The following is a 20,298-nucleotide window of genomic DNA, read 5'->3' on the forward strand; positions in this document are numbered from 1 at the left end:
CCCTTTCAACTGGTACAAAAACTGACACCTTTATACAACACAAGCAGTCAAAATGCAAACAAAAAGAAACAAATTTCGATTTAAAGCTTTCGTGACTGCAGGGATTCATCTTCTTGGTTCTTTCGGTAAAGTCACGTAGAAGGGAGATAATAAAATAATAAAAATAAAACATAATAAAATAATACAATTTTAATACAATTTTATAAATAAAACATCATAAAATAATAAAATTTTAATACAATTTTATTATGTTTTATTTTAATTATTTTATTATCTCCCTTCTACGTGACTTTACCGAAAGAACCAAGAAGAAAAAAGAAACAACTCTGATGATGATAATGTATGCACTGTCCTTGAAGTTGATTGGTCCACAACCGAGACAGCTTTTCTTAGAGCCTAGTCTCACATGGTGTTGGACCAGATGACGCCAAAAGGCGCACAACTCAAAGACAACGCACCATCAGAGCATGAGAGCTCGGGGTAAACATTTACACCATTGGTACCTCATTTGCCAGTAAAAAAAAAAATCTGATAATTGTTTTTTTTACCCTTTTATCTGGCAACACCAGGTAAGGCGCACAACTCAAAGACAACAACAACAACAACAGCAACAAAATCCTCACGGGCCCCGGCACGCACGCGCGTGCACGAGCGTGCGAGCCGATTACATCGCTCCGCCTCCGCTGCGGACGTCCTCGCTTGGACGGGCAAGGGTAGAGCACCTCGTGCAGGTAGTCGTGTTGCTGCTCCTCGCCGCTCGCGTGCTCCGCCAGCAGCCGCCGCCGCAGGTGCTCCAGCCGGCGCTCCGAGCTCAGCTGGTCGCCCACCAGGCGGATGAGCTCCATGCGCTTGATGGAGCCCAGCAGCACGCGCGACTCTGCGGGTTGACGATGTGGGGGGGGGGGGGGAGGAGGGGAGGTCAATAGGGGGTCGATAAGGCAGGGATATATAGGGGAAATGAGGAGGGATGGTGGTGAAGATGTATAGGGGAAATGAGAAAAGATGGTGGTGAGGGATATATAGGGGGAATGAGGAGGGATGTGGCAGGGATATATAGGGGAAATTAGAGATGGTGGCAGGGATATATAGGGGAAATGGAGAGAGACGGTGGTGATGGATATATAGGGGAAATGAGGAAAGACGGTTGTGAGGGATATATAGGGGAAATGAGTAGAGATGGTGGTAAAGATGTATAGGGGAAATGAGGAAAGATGGTGGTGAGGGATATATAGGGGAATGAGGAGAGATGGTGGCAGGGGTAAATAGGGGTTAATTAGGAAAGAGAGTGGCGCACGCATGTGCAGGTAACAATGTATGGCTTTATTTTGGTGATTTCGAAAAGTGTATTGGTTTAGCCATGTTTGTTTGTTGTAGTACAGAGTTAGACTGATGGCCTTAATCTAAGCTGTCTTGTGGTTGTTGTTGTTGTTTGACTTGCATCCCACTGGGATTTTTGCACACAGTGTTGGTGTACGGTGTTTTTTCTGCAATGTTTTGCTGTCTTTTCTTGGATTTTCTGTTTGCACTTAGTCACATATTCACTTTAAGATGTTTTTTGTTCATGTTTTTGTTTTTTGTTTGTTGCGGTTGCACCCGATTCAAGAGCTGAATGGCTCACAGGGCTATACCTAATAAATGAACTTGAACTTGAACTTGGTGGAGGGATCTTAAACCTTACAAATTCACGCCTTTTGGCATCCTCTGGTCTAACACCGTTTTGAGACGAGGCTCAAAAGAAAGCTGTCTCTGGTGTGGACCAATCAGTTTCAAGGACAATGCGTATATTATCAAAGTATGTTTTTTTTTTCGATTTAAAGCTTTCGTGACTGCAGGGATTCATCTTCTTGGTTCTTTCGGTAAAGTCACGTAGAATGGAAATAATAAAAATAAACATTAAACATAATAAAACATTTTATTATGTTTAATTTTTATTCTTTTATTATTTCCATTCTACGTGACTTTACCGAAAGAACCAAGAAGAGTATGTGTTTTGTTTGCATTCTGACCACAAGCATTGTGGCTAATGCAGACATGATTGCTTGTAAAAGGTTTCAGTTTGGTGTTTTAACAACTTAACACCTGTTTCGTTGCCAGAAAAAAGGAGAAAACCGATTGTCATACAAATCAGTTCAGATCGTTCGGTGCGGCCCAAGCCAAACATCACGAATCTCACAACCGTTGCTGCGAGAGAAACCCACGCACAACACGCGTCACGGCGGCGCCGCTCGCCTGCTCAGCGAACGCCAACCAGAGGTCGCAAACGGGTTTTGATTCCTTACCCGTACCCGTACCCGGCCGCACCAGGGTCGCAAATGGGTACTTGTACCCGTACCTGGTCGGGTACGGGTTCCCGTTCCCTACCCGTACCCTACCCGAAATGAGTGACAAACGGTTACTCACCAGTGACTCACGGCCTACCCGTACCCATACACGGCCGCACCAGGGTCGCAAACGGCTACCCGTACCCGGCCGGGTACGGGTAGCCGGGTATCGGGTAGGGTACGGGTATCGGGTACCCGGTTGCGACCTCTGACGCCAACGCACCGTTGGAGTCGACCAGGGGGAAGACGCGGATTTTGGTTTTCATCAGCAGGTCTTTCACGTCCTTGTAGGTGCTCTCCTTCGTCACGTACTTCACGTCGGTCGTCATGAAGTCCTCAGCCATCACGTCGTGAGATCTGCGAGGAAGTCACACGAAGCGTCTTGGCCGAGCAAAGCCCCCCCCCAACAAGCGATGGATCTTCTCCGTCGAGGCCTCGTCGGCCAGCAGACAAACAGGGGCAGGGAAGTGGTCGTACATATCACAAGCTATACGTGCGCGTGCGTGTTTTTTTAAAAGTCAATTACAGTAAAACCTTGGATTGCGAGCATAATTCGTTCCGGAAACGTGTTTGTAATCCAAAGCACTCGTATATCAAAGCACTCGTATATCGGTTGTGATCACGTGACGCTCGGCAGACAAAGTGTATACACGTACTACTTGTATTGCAAGACCTCGCTCGTTTATCAAATTAATATTTATTTAAAAATTTTGCTCGTCTTGAAAAACACTCGCGGACCAAGTTACTCGCAATTCAAGGTTTTACTGTATAACAATAGTATCTTTAAAAAAAAAATTTGGGGATGCTAGGCGAAATGCAGCTCTTCAGGAGCGGTTGATGGTTTTTGCACGATGCACGAGGCTGAGTGATTTTTGTGCACGTTATCTGCGCACTATTTGACGTTCTGCGCACACTTTTTGGTAACTCCTCTACACAAGTCCAGGCGTGCTCAGTCACCACGTGCCACGGTAGGGACAGCTGCTACTGGGGGTGCCCCTTCAAACGGCGCTTTACCAAAAACGAATAATTATTCGGAGGATGAGCTGGTGGCCGCGATCAACGTCTGTTGGGGCGAGGTTCAGCAAGTTGCCAGGAACAGGAAGAAGTGGAGGCAACTCATTGTGGTCTTAAAACCCACAAGGGATGAAGATCCTTTACTCCTAATTAACTACAATGAGATCTATTGTTATCTATAATTATTATAATAGGAGCTAATGATTAGTATGATGATATTGACACCGTACGGCGCATTATCCTACTGATTATTACAAGAATAACAATAATTCTAATAGGTATCGGTAATTATTATCATAATAATGAATACAATTTAAGAACAGTAATACATAACGATTATAATTCGTAAGCGCATCATACGTATTATACGCGTAACAATTATGACCCAACACGATCTTAACTATTATTAAGAGGCACTATATGACAACTATTTACAATAATAACTTTCGTCATAAAACATATTAAAAAATAACGATGACATCATTGTGATGTGCAGTCAGGGAGGTGGTGGTGGTGGTGGGGGGGGGAGGGTGCCCCTTACTCTGTCTTGCCCATGGCGAGCATGGGCATGAAGGGCAGCTTCTTCACGATGATGATGCCGTCGAAGAAGGACGGCTGCAGCCGCTGGCTGATGGCGTTGGCGATCAGCACCGCGATGAGCACGGGCAGGATGTGCGACATCTGCCCGCTCAGCTCGAACACGAGCACGGCCGTTGAGAGCGTGTGCGTCACCGCCCCCGAGTACGCCGCCGCGCCTGCGGATCAGGGAGATGGTCAAATGCCTCGCCCGGTATGCGGGAGGTTTCCTACCTTAAGTTTTACCCACCCAGCAATACAGCAAGGGGTTGTTTCTTCCTCACCTGCTTTTCTGCTTCTACCATCTACATAAACAAAGGCTCAGTTAAATTTCGATTTAAAGCTTTCGTGACTGCGGGGATTCATCTTCTTGGTTCTTTCGGTAAAGTCAGGTAGAAGGGAAGTAATACAATAATAAAATTACACGTAATAAAAGAATAAAAATAAAACTTTATTAAATTTCGATTTAAAGCTTTCGTGACTGCGGGGATTCATCTTCTTGGTGCTTTTGGTAAAGTCAGGTAGAAGGGAAGTAATACAATAAAAAAATTACACGTAATAAAATAATAAAAATAAAACTTTATTAAATTTCGATTTAAAGCTTTCGTGACTGCGGGGATTCATCTTCTTGGTGCTTTCGGTAAAGTCACGTAGAAGGGAAATAATAAAATAATAAAAATAAAACATGATAAAATAATTCTCACGGCTGCTTGCGTTGTGGCCGAAACGTCGTGAGAATTATTTTATAAAGTTTTATTTTTATTATTTTATTATTTCCCTTCTACGTGACTTTACCGAAAGAACCAAGAAGAAAAAAGGCTCAGTTCCATTAGCAGCAGACGCACCTTAACAACTCTGGCACCTCCCAGCTCAACCAGTCTACACAACATAGGCTCATTCCTAGCAGCAGCCTCAGCCGCACCAACCTCACAATAATAAAAAAAAACTCCGATCCAGGGGCCTACCCTGGCTCCTCCCCCCTCAACCAGTATATACACAAGGTCGGGTCTCTTGGAATTTCTCTTAACTTGATACAGCCATCGTGCTGTGACGGTTCCACCTGAAGACGGAAGCTTGTGTTGCCTCCGAAACGTCGTGATTTTTAGTTTACTTTTATTAATTTTAATTTTTTTACCTACGTGACTTTTACCGAAAAGAGTATGAATCCTTGCAGTCACGAAAGCTTCAAATCTAGAATGCGCGAGGTCGTCGAGGGTTTCGAGCCCAACGCTGACGTCTTTCGCACCATAGGCAAAGGGGCCGTGTGGGAATTGGGCCGCGCGACATCTGCTGTGTATCTGGAGTTCGTGTGTCCTGGTTGGCTGAGGTTGAAGCCTAATACGACTGAGGTGTTGGTGGTGAACCCTGATGGCTCAGGAGTGTCCAGGTGACGATCTCAGACTGCGGTGGCAACGGTGGCGAGATGTTAACTACCTCGCCTGGTGTGCAGGAGGTCGTGGGTTTCATCGCGGCCCTGATGCTGTATATTTGGAGTTTGCATGTTCTCCCCGTGGTCGTGTGGATTTTTCTCAAGATCCTCTGGTTTATCCCCTCTACACTTTGAATAGAAATGCGTTTAGAGTGTTTAGCTGCTGTCAATTTCAATGTGATAAGCCACTTCGCTCAGCTATCATTTGTGGCCAGGTCGCTTCTGTAAAAGAGCTGCATATAGTTCAATGGGCCTTACCTGATAAAGTATAAATAGTTTCGTTAAGTCAGGATGGAGTGGTGAGGGCACGCAGCGTGAGTACTTGCAGCAAATGAACCACAATACCTCGTCGATCTCGTCAAGGACAATAAACCATCACGCAAACTCCGGTCATCCTCACCAATGGCGGAGCCAGGAGTTTCAGGTAGGGGTGGAAACCCCTCCAGCAATGAAAAATGATGGAGGAGTTGTTTGTAAGTAAAGACTTGTCCCTTGCCTTTTATTCGACGCGTGTGCGGCGATAGCGCAGCCATCGATCGAGGATCAAATTCGAACCGCGTCGTGTGATCGGCATCGCGCTCGCTGAAGGTGAATGCCTTCAGGGAAGTCGTGTACTGTCTACGCAACTGCACACAATTCTGTGAGTCGCTTAAAACTGCTTTGCCGTTACTTATTGCCAAATATGAACTCAGACTATTGTCCTATCATCTCATAGAGTCCCTGGCACGTAATAATATGCTACACAGTGGCAGTGGGGGTCGCAAAATGCCGATTTATTACAAATAAACCCCAATGATCTGATCGAAAATAGGGATTTCGATCGGATCATCGAAATTAGGGATCTCGATATAGCGAGAGAGAGAGAGACCCGGCCAATTGTGTCAGATTGTCCCTTAAGAAATGTAGATGCTGGGAGAATATCCAAGTAACCATTCACTTGCGGCGTTTCACCTGGCCGACGCACGCACACGCGTACGTACGCACCTGCCAACGCGTAGGCGGACGGGTGGATCAGAATGGTGACTCCTTCGGCGATGATGCCATCCGGGAACATCTTGGCCATGAGCTCTCCATAGAGCCGCCCGAGTCCGGCACCTGGCGCACAGGAGCAGCAAGAGGAGCGGCGCGCTGAGTTCTGAATCATTGCTGAATCATCGCTTCTTCTTGGTTCTTTCGGTAAAGTCACGTAGAAGGGAAAAAATTAAATAATAAAAATAAAACATAATGAAATAATTCTCACGACGTTTCGGCCACAGCGGCAACAGCCGTCCTCAGGTGAAGAACAGGTCTGTCGGAAAGACAGCGTCTGAATGAACACCACCAGGCTTGGAAGCGTATATTTAAGCTGGGTTGGAGGGGGAAGAGCGCCTTGACACAAGTAGTGACTAATCCCATATCTGCATTTCCCATAAATATGCTAAATTCGTCTTGATATGCAAATTCATAATAAAATAATTCTCTCTGTGAGAATTATTTTATGTTTTATTTTTATTATTTTATTATTTTCATTCTATGTGAGAATGATTTTATTATGTTTTATTTGTATTATTTTATTATTTTCCGTCTACGTGACTTTACCGAAAGAACCAAGAAAATGAATCCCTGCAGTCACGAAAGCTTTAAATCGAAATCTTAAAGTGACTACACGCAACAGAAAAATCCGGTGTCCCGATCCACGTTCATTTGGAATCTACATACAGTAGCAATCATCGCCCCCCCGCCCCCCACCTACTGCGGACACTTGGCAGGACCCTCCTGAGAAAGAATCGTGAGACTCAGTGAGGCTTTTAATGGTAATCGAGCGCGATAAATACATATAAGAATTCTAGATTTGAAGCTTTCGTGACTGCAAGGATTCATATTCTTAGGTTTTTTCGGTAAAGTCACGTAGGTAAAAAATTAATATTAAAATTAATACAAAGTTAAATAAAATAAAATCACGTGTTGCCTCCGAAACGTCGTGATTCTATTTTATTTTACTTTTTATTAATTTACATTTTTTACCTACGTGACTTTATCGAAAAAACCTAAGAATACATATAAGAATGTCTGCTTAGGTGTGCGCAGTTGTGATGTACAGCTGCCCGAGTTGATTTCGGTTAAACAATTTGTTAAACCTGCCGGGGTCTCCCTGGGGAATCCTAGCGTACGTGCGCAATGATCTCTGCCAGACGCGAGCGACTGGGTCTGCCGATCGGGATATTGTCCCCCCCAGCCCCCCCCTCTCTGGCTGGAAGGGGGACAATGCGAGGGCTGATGCCTGTTTCAAGAACAATGGGCACAGACAGCCCCCCCCCTCCCCCAGCTCGCTGTGGGAGGCTGCGCTCTGCAGTGCGCGGACTTCATGTGACGGGGTCAGGGGGCCGGCCCCATTGTTGACTCCCGATATTTGACTCCAACTCGCTAGCGATGTGTTCACGTGCGCACGCACTGTTGTTGAACCTCTTTCGCGCACCGTACGTAGTTGCCCCGCGCTAATCGATGGTGCTGGGGAAGGACAATCATCATCAGCCATGGTCTATTCACTGCTGGATGAAGGCCTCCCAAAGACGCTACGTCCCTCGCAGTATGCATGGGGTTGTCTCCCATCCAAGTTTATAACCAGGCTCAGCCCTGCTGAGCTTTCGAGATTCTTACGAGGCTGGGTGCACTCGTGGCCACGTGGCCACCGTAGGCTCATCACGGCGCCAATGACGCGCTGGTCTCGACCATCCACAGTGACGCGCGCGGGCGGCCCGCTCGCTCGCCGATGGCGTTGTGACGCAGGAGGTTCGCGACTTCACTTTCGGAACAGCGACCACGTTCATGAATCCACATCTGGGCTCTTGAGCCGTTACAACGGCGTCGGGCACTCGTGAGTTGGGTGGATCGATTTTCTTTCTTTCGGTGCCGCCATTCAACGATCTTGACGCTGTGTGAATCCCGACAAACCGCAGTAGCGGAGCCATCCGTTCTAGGAAGCGTTCCGCCCTGGCGCGTTCAGTGGATCAGGATTGAGCGGTGTCGCGCACTTCTACCCCGGCCGAGGTGCAGGAAGGGGAGAGGGGGGCGTTTGCTTGGTAACCAAACCAGGATCCCAAATTTAGCACGGGTGACTACGCATAATGCATACATCTCATACCGCCCGCAGCTGCACTCCCACCGCGGCCTGGATGCCACCTTCTTTCTGTACTGCCGTGAGCACACGAAGCAAAGATCCCCCTTGAAGCCTGAACAGAATTTTGGGGGCAAGTGCTGTGAGCGAGCACCTATGAAGGCCGGCACGGCACACGTGTGGGTGGGTGGCCAACACCACGCCAAGTCACCTTTGTCTCCCTAGTGGCGATGCTCACAACACCGCACCAGGTACTCATTTGAGGCTGAGTCGACCTACAGGGAGGCCCAGGACCGGTTCAGATAATCGCCACTGGTGTCGGCCACGAGCAGGAACCGAACTCGGCTCGCTGGGTTCGCGGCGCAAGCGTAGCGCTAACCATTGCGCCACCGCTCCCTTGAGCACACACTCGGAGACGCGCGCGCTGTCACTCGCCTGCTCAGGAAACCCAGCCCCACCAGGCACCACCCTGGACGGCGAGTGTCCTCTCACCCCCCGCTTGTAATTGACAATGAAACAATGAGCGACCAGTGCGTCGACGCCCGTTCAGGCTCGTGGATACGAATAAATTGTGCTAAAAGGAGAAGACAGAAGAGGGTCAAGGTGCAGCCCTGCAATTGCTCGCTCACGCCACTGCCGCTGGAAGGGCCTCCAGCAGGGGGAGCCCTAGAGAGTTCCACTCGAGGGTGTTTTGGCCTACTCTTCCACACTGGAACAAAAAAAATCTACGGGAGATGTGGGAGTAGCCACACTTTGCCCAACTGTACGTGACCTAAAAATATATATTGACTTAATTTTATTTACTTTTTTTACGAGGTGAAGCCCAATGAGCGATTAGCTATTTTTGGAGGCGACCTGGCCACACATGATAGCTTAACGAAGTGGCTCATCGCGTGCACATTGCGAGCAGCCAAAGACTCTAAACGCGTGTTCATTCTAAATGTGGAGGGAAAAATCGGAGGACCTGGAGAAAAATCGACGCGACAATGGGGAGAACTTGAAAGCTCCAAATATACAGCTGACGTCAGGGTCGTGATTGAACCCACAACCTCCTGCATACCAGGCGAGGTAGTTAACATCTCGCCATCCGCAACCTGCCGATCGGACTAGCTGTCTTCTACCCACTTATATTATTGCTGGGTGGACAGAGGCGAGGGGATTCAAGAATATTGCTCCCTTGTTTCAACTGCTTTGCCACGAGACTGAATATTGTAATACATAGGTGGATAAAAGCTTCTAATTTTCCTCTATCACTGACTCCCCTAGAAATATTTTAAAATCTACCCACAGTTTATATAGAGCGTCTTGAGATGTGATCAAATTTACACCCTGTATAAATCCACATCCTCTTTCAATCAGACGCACTCACGCAGAGATATCCATAGGCTCACACACACACAGAGAGCAAGGGACTCATGAAGCGAGCTAAAGGCTCAACAACGCACAGACCCAAAGACTCGGCTCGAGTCCGATGCCTGCCAGCCTGCCCGTCTGCCCGTCTCTCTCGAACACAAAACAAAAAACATCGATTCCACTTTAAAGCTTTCGTGACTGCAGGGATTCATCTTCTTGGTTCTTTCGGTAAAGTCACGTAGAAGTGAAATAATAAAATAATAAAAATAAAACATAATAAAATAATTCTCACCTGAGGACTGCTGCTTGCGTTGCAGCCGAAACGTCGTGAGAATTATTTTATTATGTTTTATTTTTTATTATTTTATTATTTCCCTTCTACGTGACTTTACCGAAAGAACCAAGAAGATCGATTCCACTCGTTATGCAGAGAGAGAGAGAGCGCGTCTTGAGTTGCCGCCGTCACGGCATTACTCCGCAGCGTATCGCGATCACATCCTCGGTGCGCTCCCCCCGCCGAACGCGAGCGAGGTTTACAGCGAGGGTCGTGCTAGACAATGGCGCGGGTCGCCTCCGAGGTCACCGCGTGTACTCACCGTACACAAACACGGGCAGGAAATAACCAGCGGGAACAGGCAACGTGGTGGCGAGGATCAGCATGAAAAACTGTTGGGATGGGAGGGTAGAGAAAGGCACACACACGCTCGTTTAGTGCAGTTATACATTGTGATCGATTGTCATAGACGGTTACAATCATTGACAGGCCTTTGCCAATACACTTCTGGATGAAGACCTCCACATGCAACAGTCGGTCACGAGGAGTTGGTCGACCATACTTCACCATGCTGGTCACTGTCAATGGCGGAGCCAGGAGTTTCAGGTAGGGGGGGGGCAACCCCTCCAGCAATGGATAATGATAGAGGAGTTGTTAGTAAATAAGGAGTTGTCCATTGCTTTCTATTCGACGCGTGTGCGACGATGGCGCAGCCATCGATCGAGGGTCGAATTCGAACCGCGTTGTGTGATCAGCATCGCGCTCGCTGAAGGTGTTGATGCCTTCAGGGAAGTCGTGTACTGTATACACAACTGCGCACGATTTTGTGAGTCACTTACAACTGCTTTGCCGTCACTTATTGCCAATTATGGACTCAGACTATTGTCCTATCATCTCATGGAGTCCCTGGCACATAATGATATGCTACACAGTGGCAGTGAGGGTCGCAAAATGCCTATTTATTACTAATAAACCCCAATAATCCGATCGAAATTAGGGATTTCGATCGGATCATTTGGGGGGGGGGGGGGGGGGGCACGTGCCACCCACCCCCACCACTGGCTCCGCCACTGTGAGTTGGTGAAAGGGGAGAACAGGACCTGTTCCAGATATCACTCTACACTGGCGTCAGCAGTGGCGAAGGAATCAAACTCAGGTCGCTGGGTTGATAGGGCAGTGCGCTAACCATTAAGCCACCACTCCAATTATCTAATGTATGTATCTGCTGTATTTGTGTTGTAATCATAAACGGAAAAAATTTACCATGACTTAAATTGTCACGCATACAAGCGTGCAACGCGCCAATAATGATTGCTTTATCACACCGGTAAGTTGAAGAATAGTAATCACAGCCAAACTTTGCGATTCTATCCGACGTTTTGCTTGAAGCTAAATCAGAACATCGGATGGTGGAGGGTCTTAACGACACATATTTGGTCAGATCAATATGTGGTCAGACTCAAAAAAAATCTATAATCGTAATATTGACTACGAAAAAGCTGCGTGTTTAGTTTGCTTATGTAAACTAAAACTAAAATATTTGTTATTGTATCAGGCAAGACAAATGATAGCTCAACGAAGTGGCTGATCACGTGGACATTTCTAGCAGCCAAATACTCTTCTAAACGCACGTTTCTAAATGTGGAGGTAAAAACCGGAGGACCCGGAGGAAAATCCACGTGACCACGGGGGGAGAGAGAGAGAGCGAGAAAAAGACGCAAACTGCAAATCTACAGCAGGCATCAGGGCCGAACCCACAACGACCTCCTGCATACCGGGCGAGGGAGTTAACATCTCCTAGCCACCACGGTGCCACCAGCGTGTTATATCGGCACCTTGAACACGGCGAACATGGCGAGCATGTGGAGCGAGGTGAGGCCCGTGTGCGTCCACTGCAGCCACTGGTCGTGATACGTGGGGTTGGGAGGCTGCAGGGTCACGTTGCTCAGGTTCACGCTGTCGATGCCCCACGTGCGGTTGTCGAAAAAGGTCGCCAGGTGCTCCTTCATGGTCAGCTGTTGGTGCCGCAGAGAGTGCACACGGACAGCTGCGTTATGTCGTGTAGGTATGTTGAACTTCTTTCGCGCCGTTAGTCGCCGACCGTGAGTGGGTGAGTGAGTGGGTAAGTGAGTGGGTGAGTGAGTGGATGAGTGAGTGGGTGAGTGAGTTAGTGGGTGAGTAAGCGGGTGAGTGAGTGGGTGAGTGAGTGGGTGAGTGAGTGAGTGGGTGAGTGAGTGAGTGGGTGAGTGAGTGAGTGGGTGAGTGGGTGAGTGAGTGGGTGAGTGAGTGGGTGAGTGAGTGGGTGAGTGGGTGAGTGATTGAGTGGGTGGGTGGGTGAGCAGGTGAGTGAGTGGGTGAGTGAGTGGGTGAGTGAGTGAGTGAGTGGGTGAGTGAGCGGGTGAGTGAGTGGGTGAGTGAGTGAGTGAGTGGGTGAGTGAGTGAGTGAGCGGGTGAGTGGGTGAGTGAGTGGGTGAGTGAGTGGGTGAGTGGGTGAGTGAGTGGGTGAGTGAGTGGGTGAGTGAGTGGTTAAGTGAGTGGGTGAGTGGGTGAGTGAGCGGGTGAGTGAGTGGGTGAGTGAGTGGGTGAGTGAGTGAGTGAGTAAGTGAGTGGGTGAGTGAGTGGGTGAGTGAGCGGGTGAGTGAGTGAGTGGGTGAGTGGGTAGTGAGTGGGTGAGTGAGTGTGCGAGTGAGTGAGTGGGTGAGTGAGTGGGTGAGTTAGTGAGTGGGTGAGTGGGTGAGTGAGTGGGTGAGTGAGCGGGTGAGTGAGTGGTTAAGTGAGTGGGTGAGTGGGTGAGTGAGCGGGTGAGTGAGTGGGTGAGTGAGTGAGTGGGTGAGTGAGTGAGTAAGTGAGTGGGTGAGTGAGTGGGTGAGTGAGCGGGTGAGTGAGTGGGTGAGTGGGTGAGTGAGTGGGTGAGTGAGTGTGCGAGTGAGTGAGTGGGTGAGTGAGCGGGTGAGTGAGTGAGTGGGTGAGCGGGTAAGTGAGCGGGTGAGTGAGTGGGTGAGTGAGCAGGTGAGTGAGTGGGTGAGTGTATGTATGTTTAACTTCATTCGCACTGTACATAGCCAGCCATAAAATAATTCTCACGACGTTTCGGCCACAACGCAAGCAGCCGTCCGCAGGTGAAGAACAGGTCTGTCGATAAGACACCTGGCCGAAACGTCGTGAGAATTATTTTATTATGTTTTATTTTTATTATTTCCATTCGACGTGACTTTACCGAAAGAACCAAGAAGATGAATCCCTGCAGTCACGAAAGCTTTAAATCGAAAAATAGTTAGAGGTTACTCACGCATTACCACACCACACGTTACCTGCCACTCGACGAACTGTGGTGAGCCCAATTACACTGCTGGACGAATAGAGGCGGAGGAGGGTGAGGGGGGCGATTTAAGAAACTTGCCCCATTGTTTCAACTGCTCCGTCTGGAGATCAAATCGATCCGGCGAACCTCTGGCTTGCAAGTCCATCCAGTGTGACAACCATGACGACACGACAGCAGCATAGCAACATCTAACACGAGCTGAGCTACGGAGCATCTTTGTCAGAAGCGACCAGGCCACAAATCCGTAGCTCAACGAAGTGGTTTATCGTCGCGTGGAAATGTATAGCAGCCAAATACTCTAAATTCGTGTTGGTTTTCAATGTGGAGGGAAAAACCGGAGGACCCGGAGAAAAATGAACGCGACCACGGGGAGAGAGAGACACGCAAACTCCCAAATATACAGCAGCAGGCGTCAGTGTCGGGATCGAATCCACGACCTCCTGCATGCCAGGCGAGGGCGTTAACATCTCGCCACTACGGTGCCCCATACATAATATTTTTGTTATTTCTTTACACAGGAGAGCTTCAATGCTCGTAATATGCCTGGTTGAGTATTCAATTTCACGTGAGAGAGTAACCAAAATACCTGGAAGAGAAACCCACGCTATGCAATGGGGATAGCGCTCACAACTGCGAATTGTAATTCAGCAAACGCATTTGCTGTACTGTCCCTCTGGTGGCCTACGAAGTGCCCTGCAGTTTTACCTGCGATGGATTGCAGGGTGTGCGTGTGTATGCTGAACTTCTTTCGCGCCGTACGTAGCCAACCGTGCCAATCGGAGGTGAGTGTAATTCACCTGACCCCCCAGCAAGATATTTGCTCTCTGCCAACTTTTGCACGTGATTTTTAGTCTCTATATGTTACAGGTTAGCACAGAGTCCCATTGGAGGAGAGTTTAGGGGCCGTCCATAAATGACGTCACGCGATTTTGGACGATTTTTGACCCCCCCCCGTCACAAAAAGTCAGACCCCCTCAAATATGACGTCACAAAGCTCTGCCCCCCCCCAAATAAAACATGCTTCAAATCGCTTTAAACTATTGTCATTGTAGTGCTTATTTAATGTGGCGCTGCACTCTGATGTTGTAGGAGAAAATTATATATAAAAAAAAGTCTAATTAATTAAGTAGAACGTGTTGTCTATATTTATTTAAAGTTGCGCATTTTGATGTGACGTCACATTTCTCACCCCCCCCCCCCTCGTCACACATCGTCACAAATGTCTGACGCCACCCGTCATCATTTATGGACGGCCCCTTATTGAGCTCTAACTGCGCACCTCCCGATGAGCACGGATGTCTCACGAAATGGCGTGAAACAATTACAACACACACACACACCACGTGGTTTGAATCGCATAGGTCGACTGCAACTATTGTGTACGCTGCTTCCGAAGAAGTAGCCCAGCTTTAGGCAGCAAATACAAAACCCCCTCTGCTGAATGGTGAACGTGGAAGGGACCAATAACCAGAGGTGTGGACTCGAGTCATGTGACTTGGACTCGAGTCAGACTCGAGTCATGAATTTGATGACTTGCGACTCGACTTGGACTTGCATAACAATGACTTTGTCCCACCTATGAGATGTGGACTCGAGTCATGTGACTTGGACTCGAGTCAGACTCGAGTCATGAATTTGATGACTTGCGACTCGACTTGGACTTGCATAACAATGACTTTGTCCCACCTCTGCCAATAACACTGGTCAATACACATTTTCTGGCATAAGGTATTCCAACGGTTTTAAGGTAATTTTGGGGTGCTGACTCCAAATCTGGCATCAGTTTTCGTCTACCACATCAGGTTTTTGAAATATCAAATATTGCATTTTCAATAAAAACTGCAGAAGAAAAATATTAAATAAATGTGGATATCTACATAAAATGATATTATAAACACACTATTCTAAAAATACAGCACCATATTTTAACACTAAAGCAGTCACTGACTCGCAACAACTTGCAATCATAAGTGACAGAGTTAATTTCGGGTAAAATCAATCAAAATGGGGTATGCCGACAGCATAAAAATGGGATGTGATAGAGCAAATCTGAGATCAGATTTGGAATCAGAACCCTGACATTAGTCTAAAACAGCTGCAAAAGTCCAGGCCAGAATTTTTTTGTTGACCAGTGTAATTAATTAATGCCTTTCTCACTGACATGGATTTTGGTTTAATTATGAACTGATGTAAAATCGTGGGTTGGGACAAATGACCATGTTCTCAGTGCCTTTGTCTCTTCAGACTTTAGAGGTATGTCACGTTTATTAGCTGCATGAATGGTTTCAACCAAACGATTTACCATACGCAAATATATATATTTTTAAACATGAATAACAATGACTCTATAATAGAGTTGTTTGGGTTAGATCGCGTAAAAACCCTCGATTGTGGATGATCTTTGGCCGCAGAAGCCTACGTGTTAAACAATTCCTCTGCTCGTGTATAGCCACCACCGTCTGACACAATGAAGTCACGTGACTTCCATTGGGACCCCAAATAGAGTAGCTTCAAAAGAGCCCCTTGCGTTTTGCGTAAACAGTAGAGGAGCAAGCAGCGATGACCCTTGGGCGGCTGGTGGCTATGCACGTGGGCTCTGATCCAGCGCTTGTGGAGGCGAGGGTTGGTGGAACACACAAATGTTGTTAAACTCCCTTCCCGTGGGCGACGAGGAGGTGCTATACCCTGGCTGGACAGCAGAAGGCGGTACAGCAAGTGGACTAATCGCCATCTGTTTCCATCTGTACGGGGATATAGCGTTGCTTCCTCTAGCGTGCTTGGGTTTTCTTTGGGCGTCTCCGGTTTTCTCCCATTCGTTATTTGGCTGAAACAATCTCTCTCAATATATATAAAAAAAAAAACTCCATTTAGCAGGATCTTCCTGAAGAAAGAGAGGCCTTCGATGCGGCGTGGCTCGCCTGGACCAGTCGAAAATATACTCCCGATCATTTCATCTCGCACGACGCACGCATGCATTTTTGGAATCTGTCCGCCAGATGGCGCCACCACGCTCATTGTGATCAGCGTAGGGAAAATGCAGAGTGTTTTTTGGCCAGTGTGTCCCAAGGAGTTTGAGTTTATTTGATTTGTTACAAGGGCGAAGGTCCCGTTTAGTCAGTTTCCCGGCTATCTGAAACTTGAGATCCGTGGTTGCGTGAACGCAACAGCAGCAGCAATAAAAACAAAAGACAAACACCATTAATATTGCAGCATCAATATTTAAGCCCGTAAACAGGAAGACTTCTTCAAAATTCTGGAAAATCACCTGATGAAGCTGGTTTTAATCACCAGCGAAACGTCGTACTCAAATAGAAAATGTTGTGGGTTTACTCTCCAACACACCGGTTTGCTGAACTAGTTTTGTTCATGTGACAAACCTTGCTGATTGGCTGTGTCGGGCGGTGGTGGGTTCACGACACATTTCTATTTACGCACTTTAATCCAAATCCCCGTTACTATGAATACTATTGCAGAGAACGAGTACAGGGTCGACCGATTTTCTCTGTAGATCATCTTCCACGCATCGTGTCTTTGTTTCCTTCTGGTCAAAACAAAATCCCTGATCCCAGATAGCTCTTGGATAGGCAACCTCAATGCATACCAGGAGCTATAGACTGTTGGGGGGTGGGGGGGGCTACGTGGTGGACAACGGTGTGCAGTTTTAAAAACCTCACCACTCCCACGCGCTTCGCCGTCCCGCAATGGACCGGCGTGGCGAAGTATGGTCAAACAAATGAATCCCCACCGCGACACCGACGGCGTGGGGTGCGCGGGGAGTCTCTCATCCAGCAGCAGATCGCCAAAGGGCACCGCCAACGTGTGTCCACGGTCGTTATTAGCTCCCCGCGCCTAATCGCGCACAAGCTGCGGGCGCGCTTGACCGTACCCGCGATCCGATGTATTGCCCGAAGCCGTGGGGGAAGGTGATGCTGGCCAGGATGAGCGTCAACACGCCCGAGTACAGCACCTTGCTAGAGACAACAACAACAACAACAAGAAGAGAAGCCGCAGCCGCCCGTGGGGTTAGTCAAGTTTCAAGTTCAAGTTTCATTTATTTGGTGTAGCCCTGTGAGCCATGCGGCTCTTGAGTCGGGTGCAACCGCAACAAACAAAATATGAACAGAGAACATCTTAAAGCGACGACGCGCAACAGAAACATCCTGGACAAACCAGCAAATCTTCCAGAAAAAAAAACCCACCGTATTACAAAGCTGTGTGCAAAAATCCCAGTGTGATGCAAGTCGAAGAATAACAACCATAAGACAATTTAGATTAAAGTTCTCAAGGCCAACTCCGCACATCCGCAAGTAACATGGCTTAACCACATGTTTTCGAAATCGCCAAAACAAGGCTTTAAAACAAGTCGGGGGTGGGGGAGGGCTCTCCAGCTCCTTGGCGGTTATATGAGAAAGCGGTGTCAGTGGTGTAGCGCAGTTGGCACGCCCAGATGTCTTGTGACCCCCCAAAATAATTGACCCCTAGCATTTTTTGCTTCCAGTTGCACGTTGATTTATGTTTTAAATAAATATCTATGGGACCTTTTTGGCCAGTATCAGAACGATGAAAAACATAAGAATAGGCTTAACTCTCTCTGGCAAAGACAATGGGTATATTATCAGAGCATGTTTGTTTGCTATTTGTTTTTGTGCCAGCACCTACACTCTGTTAAAGGCTATACGGGGGATCTTTGTCATTCTGTATATAGGCTGCTCATTGCTGTGCGCAGCAGAGAGCAGTGGTGATCTATGCTCTCACGTCTAATTCTGCTCGCCTTCACCAACCCACGCTGACCAAGAATGGCAAATTATGTTCAAATAACCCTCTCGTGATCCGCACCATGAGAGGGCCCCCATCCAGCAACGTCAGAATCAGAATCAGATGAGCTATAAAGCTCTTTTCACAGACGTCCAGTAAAATATATTAACTATAAAAGGGCGTTACGTGTGCAAGAACATTCATTCGACGCATTCCCCGCGGGCATAATGTGCATTCCCAGCATCATTTACCAGGGTGACCGAGTGCCTGTCACTTACTTATTGGCCATGAACTGGGAGATGGTCTTGTTGTTCATCATGAAGATGAGCAGGTTCCGGTGGCAAAACAAATAGACGCAGCAAAGGCATCCACACAGAACCCTAGCGCGCACACAAGAGACGCCAAGGCACATCAACACACCGACCCACACCACACATTGAGCTGCAGTGCTGGTGCTAGCCGGTAGCGGGGGGGGGCAAGCATGAATGTGTTTCGTGGGCCCTCCCTATCAACGTTTACTATCCTTGTGGGATGACACAAGAGACATAGACAAAATGTACAGGGACTCCTCTACTTACGAGCATTCAACTTATGAACTTTCAGAGATACGAACAAACTTGTCCATATGTCCAGTTGCCTGTTCGGACCGAGAGTCGTAAGTTCAACCACCGCGCAAATAGATGGCGGTGGTGGCATCTACATCTGCAGAACGTGAAGAACCAATGGCATCTGCAGAACGTGAAAAACCAGTGGCATCTACATCTGCAGAACGTGAAGAACCAATGACATCTACATCTGCAGAACGTGAAGAACCAGTGGCATCTACATCTGCAGAACATGAAGAACCAGTGGCATCTACATCTGCATTACGTGAAGAACCAGTGGCATCTACATCTGCAGAACATGAAGAGCCAGTGGCATCTACATCTGCAGAACACGAAGAATCAGTGGCATCTACACCTGCAGAACATGAAGAACCAGTGGCGTCTACATCTACAGGAGATTATACAACTTGTAAAGCTCTTCCCCGTGTCTAGTGTACATGCCATACAACAAGTTTGGAATCGACAGGAGTCAAGTTGGACTTGAGAACAAATCGACTTACGAACAGACCTCTGAAAGCTAACTCGTTCGTAAGTAGAGGAGTCCCTGTATAGTATATATATGCGGTGACATAAGATAAATGTAAACAAAATAAGGTAGTGAGACGGGAGAATAGGAATGCAGATAAGATTTAGATGAAATAAATGAGCCGGCAAAATTATGTTAATCGTCGTGTTATGTTAATTAGGGGGTTGAATTTTAACTTATATTTAATGATTTAAAGCTTTCGTGACTGCAGGGATTCATCTTCTTGGTTCTTTCGGTAAAGTCACGTAGAAGGGAAATAATAAAATAATAAAAATAAAACATAATAAAACGACAGACCTGTTCTTCACCTGAGGACGGCTTCTTGCGTTGTAGCCGAAACGTCGTGAGAATTGTATTTTATTATGTTTTATTTTTATTATTTTATTATTTCCCTTCTACGTGACTTTACCGATAGAACCAAAAAGATGATATTTAATGCTCCACATTTTTTTTTATGAATCCAGGATCCATTTGGATTCTTGTGGTGCTTCACGTGTGCTTCGTTTGCTCAAGCCGAGCGCCACAGCAAGTCGATTGATTGACAGGCCACGTGCGGTGTGGTAAAGTGTGGGTACTCCCACTACATCCTAGGACGTCTCACCAGCGTGGAAGAGTTCATCACAATAACCCCTTGGAGGGAATCTAGATCCTAGTTGAGATTATTTGGTATGGACATGAACCAACTATGAGCTTTTGAGGCTGACGTGTCTTGATCTGTATGTCCTGTATGTTGAACTTCTTTCGCACCTTACGTAGCCAACCGTACTAATCGGAGGTGCGGGGGAAGGACAACAAACTAAACACAAAAATCGGTTCTAAAAAAAGCAGTTTTCAATCCAGATTTAAAAGTGCATGGCTCCAGTGGCTTGGTAATATCGGAAGGAAACACTTTTCAGACGGCAGGAAAAACGCATCTGAAAGCGCGCGGTGCGCCGACCGTCTTTGTTCGATGGCTAGCAAAAAGCCGCTGCGAGGATGACCGGAGTTCGCGCGATGGTTTACGCTCCTTGAGATCAGCAAGGTATTGCG

General features: G+C 47.3%; 1 protein-coding gene across 2 annotated transcripts in view; it reads right to left on the minus strand.

The window, feature by feature from the left end:
- The window catches only part of LOC144728356 (chloride channel protein ClC-Kb-like), a 44,224-nt gene that overhangs the window by 7,749 nt on the left and 16,177 nt on the right, over nt 1-20,298 (minus strand). The window contains exons 9-16 of one of the 2 annotated variants that reach the window (XM_078607734.1): nt 18,417-18,518; nt 17,270-17,354; nt 11,897-12,076; nt 10,384-10,453; nt 6,325-6,435; nt 3,877-4,090; nt 2,545-2,678; nt 669-877 (exon numbers count right to left, since the gene is read on the minus strand). In XM_078607734.1, the coding sequence (XP_078463860.1) occupies nt 669-877; nt 2,545-2,678; nt 3,877-4,090; nt 6,325-6,435; nt 10,384-10,453; nt 11,897-12,076; nt 17,270-17,354; nt 18,417-18,518 (1,105 nt within the window). The remainder of the gene's footprint in view (nt 1-668; nt 878-2,544; nt 2,679-3,876; nt 4,091-6,324; nt 6,436-10,383; nt 10,454-11,896; nt 12,077-17,269; nt 17,355-18,416; nt 18,519-20,298) is intronic. The other variant, XM_078607735.1, reaches the window with a different exon arrangement.

Source organism: Lampetra planeri, chromosome 28, assembly GCF_965212315.1.
Source record: "Lampetra planeri chromosome 28, kcLamPlan1.2.h2, whole genome shotgun sequence".
Lineage (NCBI taxonomy): Eukaryota > Metazoa > Chordata > Hyperoartia > Petromyzontiformes > Petromyzontidae > Lampetra > Lampetra planeri.